The 12,561-nt window shown below is 54.3% G+C and overlaps 1 protein-coding gene across 4 annotated transcripts in view; it reads right to left on the bottom strand.

The window, feature by feature from the left end:
* The window catches only part of DLEC1 (DLEC1 cilia and flagella associated protein), a 96,490-nt gene that overhangs the window by 1,191 nt on the left and 82,738 nt on the right, over positions 1–12,561 (bottom strand). For 2 of the 4 annotated variants that reach the window (XM_037847358.1, XM_037847352.1), the window contains 15 exons: positions 12,043–12,173; positions 11,401–11,592; positions 10,187–10,257; positions 9,554–9,705; positions 7,633–7,751; positions 7,066–7,136; positions 4,246–4,439; positions 4,025–4,141; positions 3,819–3,944; positions 3,618–3,712; positions 3,314–3,398; positions 2,907–3,125; positions 1,618–1,779; positions 432–585; positions 66–189 (listed from right to left, as the gene is read on the bottom strand). In XM_037847358.1, the coding sequence (XP_037703286.1) occupies positions 66–189; positions 432–585; positions 1,618–1,779; positions 2,907–3,125; positions 3,314–3,398; positions 3,618–3,712; positions 3,819–3,944; positions 4,025–4,141; positions 4,246–4,439; positions 7,066–7,136; positions 7,633–7,751; positions 9,554–9,705; positions 10,187–10,257; positions 11,401–11,592; positions 12,043–12,173 (2,012 nt within the window). Of the gene's footprint in view, positions 1–65; positions 190–431; positions 586–1,204; positions 1,278–1,617; positions 1,780–2,906; positions 3,126–3,313; positions 3,399–3,617; positions 3,713–3,818; positions 3,945–4,024; positions 4,142–4,245; positions 4,440–7,065; positions 7,137–7,632; positions 7,752–9,553; positions 9,706–10,186; positions 10,258–11,400; positions 11,593–12,042; positions 12,174–12,561 lie in introns of those variants that run through there. The other 2 variants (XM_037847355.1, XM_037847363.1) reach the window with 2 other exon arrangements.

Here is a 12,561-nt window from a genome sequence, read left to right as displayed (position 1 = left end):
AAGGGTGGCTCTGGCCAGGGGCTCGGGCCTGTGGGCAATGCCAGGGAGGCTGGGAGGGGCCATACCTGGCAGTGAAGAAAACCTGCAGGGTGATGGAGGTTGGGGGTGCATTGACCTGTCGTGCCTCCAGCAGCCCACTTCTTGGAGAGACCCCGAAGGCCCCGGCATCCTTGGCCTGCTCCTGCTGGCCTGCACCGATGGAGGGGAGGGGAGGACACACACGGGGGCAGGCAGCTCCATACACTGCCCCAGGCCGCCTTTGCCCACCCCAGGCCTACTCTGCCTTGCAGGTGCGCACCCCTGGTCTCGCCCAGCACCACAGGGCAGGGGAGCCTGGGGGTCACTTGGCATCAGGGACCGGCCACCTCCGTGGGAATTCCACGGTTGCGAGGAGCTCCCAGGGGAGCAGTGGGCAGGCGGGAACAACATACTCATCAGCACGGTCCAGTAGCTCTGGCAGCCACTCAGGTTCATCAGGTAGACCTCCCGGAGCCGCCTCTGGTTCACAAAGCAGATCCCAAAGTCCACCCAGCTGGTGGACAGCTGCAGCTCGGGCACGGCCACGGTGGCCCGCAGGGGCACCACCTGCAGGGGACAGACCCTTCACCTCGGTGAGGGACCAGGCGACCTTTTCCACTGTGGCGGGCTACAGGGACCCTGCCCACCCCAAGGACTGAAGCTTCTGAGGAGAGCCCCAGGCACCCCACAGTGAGTGGAAGGGAGCTGGGGCTGGCATCAAAGCCACAGGGTGCCGGTGGAATCCTGCCCAGGGAAAGAACCGGGAAGGCGCCAACTGCGCCCTCTGCTGTCGCTGCCACCCTCACCCCGAACAAGTTCTGTGGCTTCTGCTCCCCAGATGGGTTACTCTCCTTCCCCTTCCCCCTCCTCCCATTGGGGGCCCCAAGGCCCAGCCCTCTGCTCCCCTGGGACTCTGGGGGCCACCTCACCTTCTCCCTCGGCCTCAGGCCTCACTGGGGCCCTGACCGCTGGGGCCTCTGGCTCCAGCCCTGACCTGCTCCAGCTCTTGGCAGTCTCCCTGCATTACCTGCAGGCGCTGCCTCACGACCACTCGCCTCTCACAGCCCCGTCTCCTGGGCTCCAGCAGCTGCCCAGGCACTGGGCTCGAGAGACCTCCCACGGCCTCCTGTCCTCAGCTCTTCTGGAGTCCACCCCCTAGGCCATTCCTTCACATCCTCACCTACACCTCCCGGTGGGGCTCCCTGCCTCCTTCCTCCAGCCCCTCCAGCTCAGCCTCCACACCACAGCCCAGTGACCTTCTGAAACGGGCAGAGAATTAGGCCCATGGTGGGTACCTGGTGTCTGAAGCCCCACACAAGCCTGAGAGTCGCCCCTCACAGCTGCCTCTGCTGCTCACTGTCACCTCCCCCACACCCATCAGGCCATGTCTTCCGATATGGTTTCCCTTCTCTTGATTAAACAGTGCATAGGCTGCATGTACCACCACCTCCAGGAAGCCTTCCCTGATTTTCCATCCCACAGGCCCTCACCTGGCTTGGAGCTCTCTGAGCACCCTGCCTGGGTGTGTCCTCAGACCCACCAGAACAGAGTCCAGCCGGTTCCACCCTCCTCACCGTGAGGGGCAGGCCTGGGACTCACCTGAGTGGTCTGGTTGGCGTACTCCAGCAGCAGATTCTGAGCAAACACCATCTCTTTCTCCCCACTCGCACGCTGCTGAATATCCACTCCGGGCAGCATCTGGTCATCTGGGAGCTTCTGGTAGGAGAGCAGCTCCAGGGAGAGCGAGAAGGACACGTTCACCTGAGCAGAGAGGGAAGCGGCTGAATGGAGGCAGCAGCTTCACCCGCTGGAGCTCATCCTCCTCCCCTCCGCTGCCCCAGCAGGCCCAGCAAGGCCCCCAGGCTGGCCCGACCCCCGCCCAGCAAACAGCCAAGTAGCCCAGCCCTTGCCCCCTGCCACCCTGTTCCCTATCTGGTGTTTTGACTTCACCAGCACCGCCCAGCACCTCCCTGCACCCTGTTAGTGCCAAGATGGTGGGACGCAGCATCATTACCTGATGTCCTTTCTCTGGGAACCTTTGGACTTCCCCAGAGCTGTCCACAGACTTCAAATACTAGTGACTAACTCTGGGGCCACAGGGAGCTCTGGTATAAAGGGACCTCTGGCTGTGCTTTGGGACTTCCCTTCAATTTACCCTTTTAAACTAGGAAGCAAATGCCAAGTAGGTGAAGGGTGCCCTTCTTCCTGCCTTCTGCAGATCAGTTTCGTCTCCCCGACTTCATGATGAGGTCCTTGGGGGAAGGGGCCAGGTCGTAGCATCTCTGCTGTTCCATCACCAGGCACTGGGCCCAGCATGTGGCAGGCACCCAGTACGCATAAACTGAATATACATTTTTAAAAAGAGGATATGGCTGCTCACTGATGCCCTGAGAGTAGATGAGAAGACCCAGGGATGTGCATGGTGAAGCAAGGGTGCAGCCCAGAGCTCCAAGGAGCCCAAACATAAGGGGAAACCCTCAGATGAGAGGAAGAAAAAGGGTCTCTGTCAGAAATGAAACTATTTTTAGCTCACTTGAGTCACAGCACAGAGACCCTGAGTGACGGCTTGAGAAGGGAGAGAGTCTGTGTGCAAAGTGGAGAAGCGTATTCACTGGAATGCTTCACCTTGACTAGGAGGTTGGCAGTGGGGGATTCTGGGACACGTGTGTGTGTGTGCACTAACATGTCTGGTATATACATGCATGTAGGAGCCACATGAATAGGGCATGGCAAGTTCAAATGTGCAGTTTGTGTCTGGATGCATAAAGGATGGGGTGTGTCAGTATGTGGTCTGTGCAAACGGGTGAGTACACGTGAGAAGAAAGGTGGCACCACGCCTAGGTGAGTGTGCCCATCGAGGGTGAGGGCTTGCTGAGCCCTCCACTGACCAGCATGTTTTCCTGTGGGTGAAGCACCAGCTGCTTGCTCGGAGCTGCTGTCTCCTCCTCACATTCCTGTTCCTGGCTGGGGCCAGGAGCTCTGTGACCAAGGCTGGCCCCATCTTGAGAAACAGAGAAGGGTTTGGAGACCAGGAGCCGGAAGTAGTGTGGGATTTCGGTAGTGTTGGTCAGCTTCAGGTGGTGGATGGTCACCAGCTCACTCAGCACCTGGGCAGCCACAGAGGCAGGGGAGGCAGGGGATACATCTCCTCCCTCTCAAGCCCATGGCCCTGGGGGTGGGGGTGGGCAGGCTGGGGGAAGGGGCTCAGACTGTGAGGCCTGTGCCCCCAGAGGGCTCTTAGGAACACTTGAGGCCCAGGTAAACAGGCAGGGACAAGAGGTAGCTGCACACTCACCCCAGAGCAGGGCTGCTCGGGGATGAGGTCACTGGCCTGGTGATGGAATTCCATGCTGCCGCTATAGTTCAGCTCCACGCTTAGCCTGCCCGGCAACAGGTTCTGCTGGGCTGGGCTAGGACTTTGGGGTCCCTGGCCGCCCCCCACTCTGCTTGTCTGGACAGCCCTTCCCTGGGAGCTGCTGACTTCTCCCTTCTATTCCCACCAGTCTTCCTCACAGAACCGTCTCTGGACCCTGCCAGCGCTCACTGCGGGTGCTCCCCACCGGGAGACGGAGGGAGGCTGGGCAGCCCGACCAACTCACTGTGCAGGCCTCACGTAGCCATGCAGGTCCAGCCTCAGTGGTCCCACAGCAAAGTCCTGCAGGCGGCGCCTCCTCCCCGGAATCTCCCTCTCCACCTGCCGAGCCCAAGTCTCATCACTAGCAGTCCCTGGGTTGAGCAGACAGCGAGCTACCCGGGAGGCAGGTGGTGGCTGTGGCCCACCACAGGCCTGGAGGGCTCACCTCGTTGTCCAAGCTCATGAAGCCCAGGGCGTAGCCGATACACTCCACCTTGTTCAGAATGTTGGGGCTGAGGACCATGGGTGTGAAGGAGATGGAGATGGAGCTACTGCCCCTGGCAGGGACCACCTGGCACAGACACAGCCGCCTCAGCCCTGCCCTGTGCCAACACAGACTCTGGGGGTGGCTCCCAGCCTCAACCCACTCACCACCTGCTTTGGGCTGATAGAGTACAGGTGGTCGGAGAGCACTCCCTCATGCTTCTGTAGGATGACTGAGATGATCTTCTGTGCGGCCCTGTCGCTGGCACTGGAGTGGCCTTCGGACTATGGTGGAGGAGTCCCTGAGGCCCACCCAGGCCCAACTAGCCCACTGCCCGCCCCTCAGCGGCCCTCAGAATGGCCGGCCCACCCCACCACCTGCTGCTCACAGAATGAGAAGCTTCCGACTCATTGGAGGGAATTGGAGAACAGGGGAAACTGCTGTCCTCGGGGGTCTCAGGGCACACAAGCTCATTCCCAGCTTGGTCCCGCAGAGGGAAAGGTGGCCCGTAAAACACCAGCAGCTCCACTAGCTGGTCTGTCCTGTCTTCCGGAGCATAGGTCTCCCAGTCCAGGCGGATATCTGGGGCAGATATGTGGAGGAGGGGCAAGGAATAAGGAACAGACGGACTTCCCCTGGGTCCCCACTTCCCTGCAGCCTCAAACAGACGCTGCCGTTCTCCCACACTCAGGGTGGAGCGGGGACCTCATATCCTTGCTAATGTGACTTCCAGGTAATTCTCCTTGTCTAAAAAAAGTCTTTAAAAGCTTAGGCCATCTGGCTCTATCACCTCTGGCCCTCCTCATCAGGCTCGCTTCCTGACCTCTAGGCCATGAGACCAGCTCAGCATCTTCACATCCAGGTGCAGGAATCCAGGCACTCCACTCTCCTGACCTCCTCTCCTGGCCTGTCTGCTGACCTCCTGGGCCTTCCAACCCCTGCATCCCCTACCTTCTCTCTCCATCCATCCCATCTGCTTTCACTTCCTTCCCCAGCCAGGCTAGTCTTTGGGGGGGGGGGGGGGGGCTTCCATTTCAATCTCTGTCTTGCCAGAATCTTCTTATCTCCCTTTGCCCCCCATCTTTCCACTCACCTGGCAAAACCTAACCCTAGATGAACTAAACTGGAAAATCCCCCAATCTGAGCAGATTGCTACCCCTATAAATCTGTTCCCAACCTAAATGGGCCCCCACATTGCCTGATACTTCCTAATCAGCTCTCCTTCCCAATCTATACCATGACAATGTCAAGCCTTCCCTGCTCTCCACTGACACCTCTATCTGCCTCGGTGATGCTCATGGGGTAGACTCACCTCCTCTCCCAGAAGTCCCCTGATAATCGGGAAGGCCCTCAAATCCTGGCCCATACTACACATCTGTCTGTGTCTCTCCCATCTTCCTCGTCTCTCTGCCTTCAGTCCTTCTCCCACAACCTTCTCAGGGACCAGCCATGTCCAGCCTCTCCTCTCTCTTGTATCACCAGACCTACATCTCTCCTGGCTGCTTCCCAACAGCATTTGAATAAGTTCAGGTGTCCCCCGCCATGAACAAGCTGCCTTTAGCCAGATGACTGACCTCCTCTAGTCACCACTCTCTCTCCTCCCCTTCGCAGCAAGCTTCTAGGATAAACCACCCATAGTCATCTCCCCTCCTCAGCTCTCATCCACGCCCCAGTTAAATTAAACACTGATTTACTAAATACTTGTGATATCAGCATCTGGGCTTGGTCCTGGGGAACACAACCCCCACAGCTCCTGATCTTCTTATTACGTGGCATCTGCCTCTGACTCCCACCAAAACTGCTCTCACCAAGGTCACCAATAACCTCCATTCTATGAAGTACAGTAAATAATCTTACTTTCAAGTAAAGATAGAGTAATATTCATCTGGTTATGTGCCCCCAAGAATGGTAACCACTAAAGAAAAGGAAAGTAGAAGAGAACTTCCAAATTAAACAAAACAAACAGAATAAATGGTAACTTGATTAAAAAAATTAGCAAAAAGAGGAAAATAAGTAACAAAGTAAAATAAATCATAAAATAAGATGCAAGAAATTTATGAATCAACTGACTTCCCACTAAAAGAGCATGTCAGACTGCATTTTTAAAATTTCAGCTCTGTTGTTTACAAAAAAAAACAAAAAACAAAAATAAAAAGGGTGAAAACAGAGAGATGGGCAAAGTAGTACCAGACAAATACCCATAAGAAGACATCAGGGGTAGCAATGTTAATATAAGGCATGGTAGAATTTAAGGTTAAAAGCAGTAATGGGGCCGAAGAGGAAGATAATCGGATGAGAGAAGGTATACTTTGTGAAGAATATCCAACACTCAAATGCATCTAACAAAAAGCTAAAGCTAAAACTGGAAATGCAAGGAGAACTTAAGTATGGTAAAATATGAGTATGAGTAAAATATGCAGACTTCAATACACTCAAAATTGCACAGATCTACTAGATTAAAAAAAAAAAAAGCAAGCTCCCATAAAGCAGCAATTCTCTACCCCAACCACACACTAGAATCACCTAAGGAGATTCAAAAACTAGGAGCAGCCCAGGCCCTGCCCCTAGGATTGCCCAGGTGACTCTGATGTGCAGCCAGGAGGCTCCTCACATGGGCTGGACTCCCTCGGGCCTCTGAGCTGGGTGTATGTGTGATGAACACTCTTCATCCCAATACTCTCCCCAAGCCACACTGCCTTACCCTTCCTCCTGGCCTCAGTGTAAACCTCCTCCCCAGGGAGACCTGGGTTGGATTCCCTCCACCCACTACCCTGGCATGCTAAACGCACTGGCAGCCCATGGCCACATTTGTCCTGCCCCTCAGAGGAGACACCGCTGTCCTGGTCCCTCCATTTCCCTAGCACTATGCACAACCCCTAGCGTGCAGCTCAGATACAAGTGAAGAATGGGAAAGTCACCCTGAGGAGAGCAGAGCATCTGCAGCCCCACTGACACTGGGAGGCCCAAGGTTGAGCAAGGGCAAGTCCTTCCTCAAGGTCTAAAGCAGCTGTCTCTGGAAGCCCCAAACTAGCTTCATCACCTCTCTACCCTGGCCTTTGGGGACCTTCCTTAGTGACCACAGGCCACCTGGACTCCTGCATCTTAAATGGGCCATCATCTTCTCCCCTCCCCATCTTTCCTCCCAGCCTGGCTCACCACAAGACACAGCCTGTAGTCAGAACACCAACTTATCCCACGAGCATCTCACCACAGGGGCTGGAGTTATTCAGGCGAAGGACCCGGGTGACTGTGTCTCCTCCAGAGAGCTGAGTGGGGAATCTAGGGATGGGGAGGGCAGGTTCAGCACAGCCATGGCCTGGGGCCAACTTGCACGTAGAGTTACTTCAGTGTCAGGGCCAGAGGGTGGGGGGACTCAGGCAGGGAGGAGGACTTTTCCTCACCCCCGAGTCCCCAAGACCCAGCGCAGGAGCCTTCCCCGAGCAGTGCCCTGTGAATTGTGATTCAGGGCTGCTCATTGCCCGCCCTCGCCATCACTGTACTGACTGAACTCATCCCTGCTCAGTTGGTGGGAAGGGCTCCAGTCTGGCACTGACCTCAGGCCACTCTGACTATGGACTACTTCTGGCCCCCCAAAGCCTTCAGAGATGTGCAGATGGCGACTCTGTCCCCAGAGGCTTCTCTTATCCAAGAGCCCTGATCCAGTTGGAGAGCAATAAGCCAGTGTGGACAGCCCAGGCTGAAGGGAAGGGGAAGCTCAGGCCAAAGGGTTTCAGGGGCTATGGGGGAACAAAGGATGAGGCTATGGGTCAGGCACCTGATAACAGACTCCTTCTGGGGCTGAGCAGTGGTGTAGTAGGTGGTCCTCAGGGAGCTGATGGGGCAGCCCACTACTGCCATGTGCACCGGGATGACGGATGGTGGCAGGTCACCCACCTGCAAACACACATTAGCCCTTTGTCACTCCTGTCATCAGTTGCTACCTAGCTCCCCAATCCCTCCAGGCAAGGCCTCCACTCCTCCAGCCAGCCCAGGGTCTCCATAGCTGGGTCTCACTCTGCCACCATTTGATGTCTACTCTAGACACCCCAGAGACAGGGACTGCCTCACCTCCCAGCCTTGGCTTCCCTTCCCTTTCCTTCCATCTCCACTATCCCTCCCTGCAGTCTGCACAGCTCTCCCAGCCTGAAGTGAACTCTCTGCCATGACACTTTGGCCTCCTGTGGCCCCTTTTATCAAATTTCTGTATTTTTAAAATGGAAAGAACACTATTTTTCTCTGCTAACAAGGAATACTTGCTTTTAAAAAGTTTAAAATATAGAGTGTGGTACTCACTCCTAATCCTACCCGCTGAGCTCCCAGCATGACTCTCTTAACATTTTACTGTACAACTGTCCAGACTTTGTGTGCGTAAGAAACATATATAAATGGGCAGCATAATGGACATGTTTTTTTTTTCTTTTTTGGTAATCTCTTTTCTATTAAAAATATATAGTAAACAATTTTACTGACAGAGATTTACAGAATCATATAAAGGACTATAGAGAATTCCAATGTATGGATGTATCCCAATGTTTTTATTCAATCCTCTATTGGAGAATAAGGATGCTTAGGTTGTTTCCTTTCTTTTTTTCCTATTATAATCAAAGCTGAGAAGAAAAACTAACATGGTATGAAGTTATTTGTCCATTATTCAACTCTTTTCTGAGGGAAACTTGATATGTGCATACCCAGAATATTTCAAAAGAATCCCCAAAGGGCCAGTACCCATTTACCCACCCCCCATGCCTGTGCCTTCCCCTGCACCTTCTCTAACAACTTTTAAACTGTGGTAGTCTGAAAAAACAAACAAACAAACAAAAACTAGTATTTCATTGTTATTTTAATTTGCATTTCCTTAATGACTGGTGTTCATATATTTATTGGCCATCTGTATTTGTCTTTTTGTGTATTGCTTATTCAAACCTTTTGCCCATTCAGATGCTTTTTTTCTTTATTGTTAAATAACTCTGTATATTAAGTTGATCAACCCTTTGTCATACATAAAACAAATAATTTAAAGCAAATATCTACCATAATTCACCTCTTCAATTTACTAAATAGTTCATAGAAATATTCTATGCAATAACTAAATACTGTAGGAGAATGTATACCTGTCTCTTGCCCCCACACTAAACTAGGAGCTCCTTGCAGGTGTCCTCTGCTATCCTATTCACCCCTATATCCTCCACAATACAGTGGACCACACAGGAACCCATACACGGTAGGTGTACAATTCCTGCTGAATGAATGAGTAAATACATGGGCCGAGAAGTGAATGAATGAATGCCCAGAGGGCTAGGCGAGGATGTGGCTTTAGGAGGCTGTTACTGTTCCTCCCCTCTCTCCTCCCCAGGTCACTGGCCCACTTCCCTGTCTGGACTCCTGGCCGAGGCAGGTATCCTGACTCCTCCGCCCTCCTCAGTGTGGTCCCAGCCCTGCACCTTGTGGGAAAAGATGTGAAAGGTTCTATTCTTCACCAGGACCCCTTCATGCCTGAACTGTCTCATCTTCAACCCCAGAGGTTGCTGCAGAAGGGAACAACCACCCCAAGCTTGGTGGGCACCACCTTTCAATTCAGTGAGAACTGAGAGGCTTAAGGCCAGGTGTTGGAAGAGAGAGTATCTAAACTTCACCCCAGGCCACCCTTCACCCCAGGCCACCCTTCACCCCAGGCTACTGCCTGCCTGGGCCCTTACCGTGCAGATGAGGTTGTCCCAGTACTCGCCCCACATGTTTGCACAGCCCGTGATGTCAATGCTTAGCTGCTGGTAGGCCCCCAGCATGCCTTGGGAAATGTGGGAAAAGAAGGCAGCTCCTTTCCCATGAGATAACATGCTTTCCATAAAATCTAGGGGAGAATTGGGAGTGTGGATTCAGGACCCCACAGTGGGACTGAAGTCCAAACCATCAGGTGTCAGCAAAGCGCAGCCTCAGACAAGCCATCCTGCGGCCTTGCCTTGGTGAGGCTAAACATGCCCTCCTCCTAGGAGCCCAGAACCCAGGGGCCAGCTGGCTCAAGACCCTGCTGGGTTAGCTTCTCTCATCTCCCAAGAGGCCAGGACTCAGAGGAAACCCTCTCTTATGGGCCCTGTGCCCTGTGCTCAAACTGTGGACTTAGTGGGGAGACAGCCTCATTAGAGAGAGGGGGACACTGTCAGGCAGAGGGCCATGGCCATTTCAGGAACCTCGGCTAGAAAAGACACTGAGGTGAGATCTCTGGTCCTGATCCCCCTCCCTGGCAGCAGCTAACCCACATCCTCAGAAGGCCATGGGGATCTCAGCTCTGGCCACGGTCTGGGCCCAGCAGCCCCCACCATGGTGGCTCTTACCCAGCTGCTCTCGCTTGGCCAAGCGTTCTCGAATCCGTGCCGACTTTAGCAGGGCAGGGGGTATGTCAGGGCTTTACAAGATGGAGATACAGAAACAGCATTAAGGCATTTGAGACTGTGCCAAGACCTGAGCCACCTCCCATGGCACCTAACACCCTACCAGGTTCCCAGCCATGGAAGGCAGCCCTGTCTGCTCCTACTGGGGGAGATTGCTGCTCAAGTCTCTTCTTCATCTCCTTCTCTGGTCTTTGCTGCCACCAGGGGCCCAAAGCATCCCCATCTGCAGGCACTAATCCACAGCCCCAGGGATTGCCTCCAAGCCCAGGAGGGCTCTGGAACAGGGGTCCCCCAACCCAGGCTCTTTGCCCTGGTGACCTCTGGATACAAACCGGGCCTGGCTTCCTCTCTCTTGCCCAGCCTTCTGCAACAGCTGCCTGCCACACCTCCCCCATGTCCTGCCTTTCCTGCTGACACCTGTCTAGCATCACGTGCACACTAACTTTTCTGGAGTGGAAAACTTCATGGCTTAGAAATCGTTGATGGCTCCCCACCATCCATGGCTGTGATTTTTGAAATTAGGCTCCCCTGCCTTATGAGATTAGGCTGTGAGGTGTTATGCACTGGTGGACTGATAAATTGGCTCTCCAGAAGTCAAAAAAAGGCCTAATTGTAGTGCGTGAAGATTTATGTGATGTAAATACTCTCGTAGTGGCTGACTTCAAGTCACAACTTGGCAAAAAGCCTGGAAATTTAATAATCAGCCCTCATGAGCAAGAACCAGCTGGCTCCATGGCTCTAGCACACCACTCTGTGTGTGTGTGTGTGTGTGTGTGTGTACTGCTCCCACTCTCACCTCTGCTCTGGACTACAGGACTGTCTCCAGCAGATCTCTCCCCTGCCTCACCTTTCCGGTTTGAGCCCAGGCACACTTCCTGTTCTCTGAGCACACACAGACACCCTCACAGCCATGCCTCTGCCCACTCTGTTCCCTCAGCCTACACGGACCAGGTCCATCCGCAGCCTTCCACCTCAGCAGGCCAGGCCTCCTCCATAGGCCCACTGGACATCTTGGAGGTGGGTGGCAGGAACGATTTCCTCTCATTGTGTCCTCCCACAATGGCTGACTAGCCTCTGGCCATCTAAGCCAAACAGGTTCAACAGGGTAAACCTCACCTGGCCATACCTGCCCTGGGAACTGCTTCAGAAAGACTTACAGGCTGGTCTTTTTGCTCAGGCTGTGCCTGTGGCTCCCGAAGTACTCAAACTTGAGGGTGAAAGGGGTCTGTATTGGGGAGTGATTGGTCAGGATGAGCTGGCGAATCACAAGGGTCCTCAATGGCACTGTGGAGCCGAAGTCCAGGTGGAGCTCCTCCAGGCAGCCTGGCCACTGCTTTGTGCTGAAAACACTGACCCACGCCCATGGGCACTGTGTCACAGGCCACCCTTGACTCAGCCCTGCCTGATGAGCCCCCTTGGGTGGGAGTGGGGGAGCTGCCCAGAAACAACCTTCTCAGACTCCCTCCTCATTGAGCAGCCACCCCACAGACCCACCTTTCCTGCCCGCCCCAATGCCAAGAGAAGCATCTGGCCTGTCTCCCAGCTGCCGGGCCTTCTGTGGGAAGGTCCAAGGTACCTACTGCCCAGTCCCCTACCATCTCCTACCTGCCCGGTCACCATGCTACACAGAGGGTGGGGATAGGGCAGGGGGATCTGTTCCACAAAAAGGTGGCAAGGAGACACAATAGCATGGTGGCCCTTCCCTGGTGTCAGGAATCAGCTGGGAGTAGACTGGCACTGGTGCTGGTCTTTTGTGGGTTGCCTCAGCCCTCAGGCCCTTGCATGAGCCCTCAGCTCACCTGCTGTCAGAGTCCCCCTTAGAGATGGTGATGGTCACTTGCAATCCCTGGGGCTTTCCAGAAATGCCCAAGATCAGGGATTTCTTCATGCCTGACACGTGACAAGGGAGGGCCAGATCAGTCAGCTCTTCCTACAAGAAAAGCCATTCAGGATCACGTCACTGTGGGAAAGATCTAGGATCAGGACCTCAGAAGATGGGCCCAGAAGGTCTTCCACAGCAGTGGTGGTTGCTGTGGGTGGCTCAACCCAAAGGTCTCGACCTCTCTCCTGGCTCATCTGTGTGGAAGGACCCCCAGATGCTCCAGTAAGCCACTGAGCCTTGGGGCTCAGGTCATGGCCCCTTCTAACCCACAGAAGGACTGACTGAGTGTGACCCAGTCATCGAGGTATGCCCACACGTGGTAAGACCACTCAAAACGGAGCTCTGGAGAGGCCACACATTTATTCTGATGAAGCTGCTACAACTCAGCCCAACAGTATTTTTGGATTTCACTTCAGGAACTCCTTCCACAAGACCA

The sequence above is a fragment of the Choloepus didactylus genome, chromosome 1, assembly GCF_015220235.1.
Source record: "Choloepus didactylus isolate mChoDid1 chromosome 1, mChoDid1.pri, whole genome shotgun sequence".
Classification (NCBI taxonomy): Eukaryota; Metazoa; Chordata; class Mammalia; order Pilosa; family Megalonychidae; genus Choloepus; species Choloepus didactylus.
This window is presented reverse-complemented; position numbering and strand designations above follow the sequence as displayed.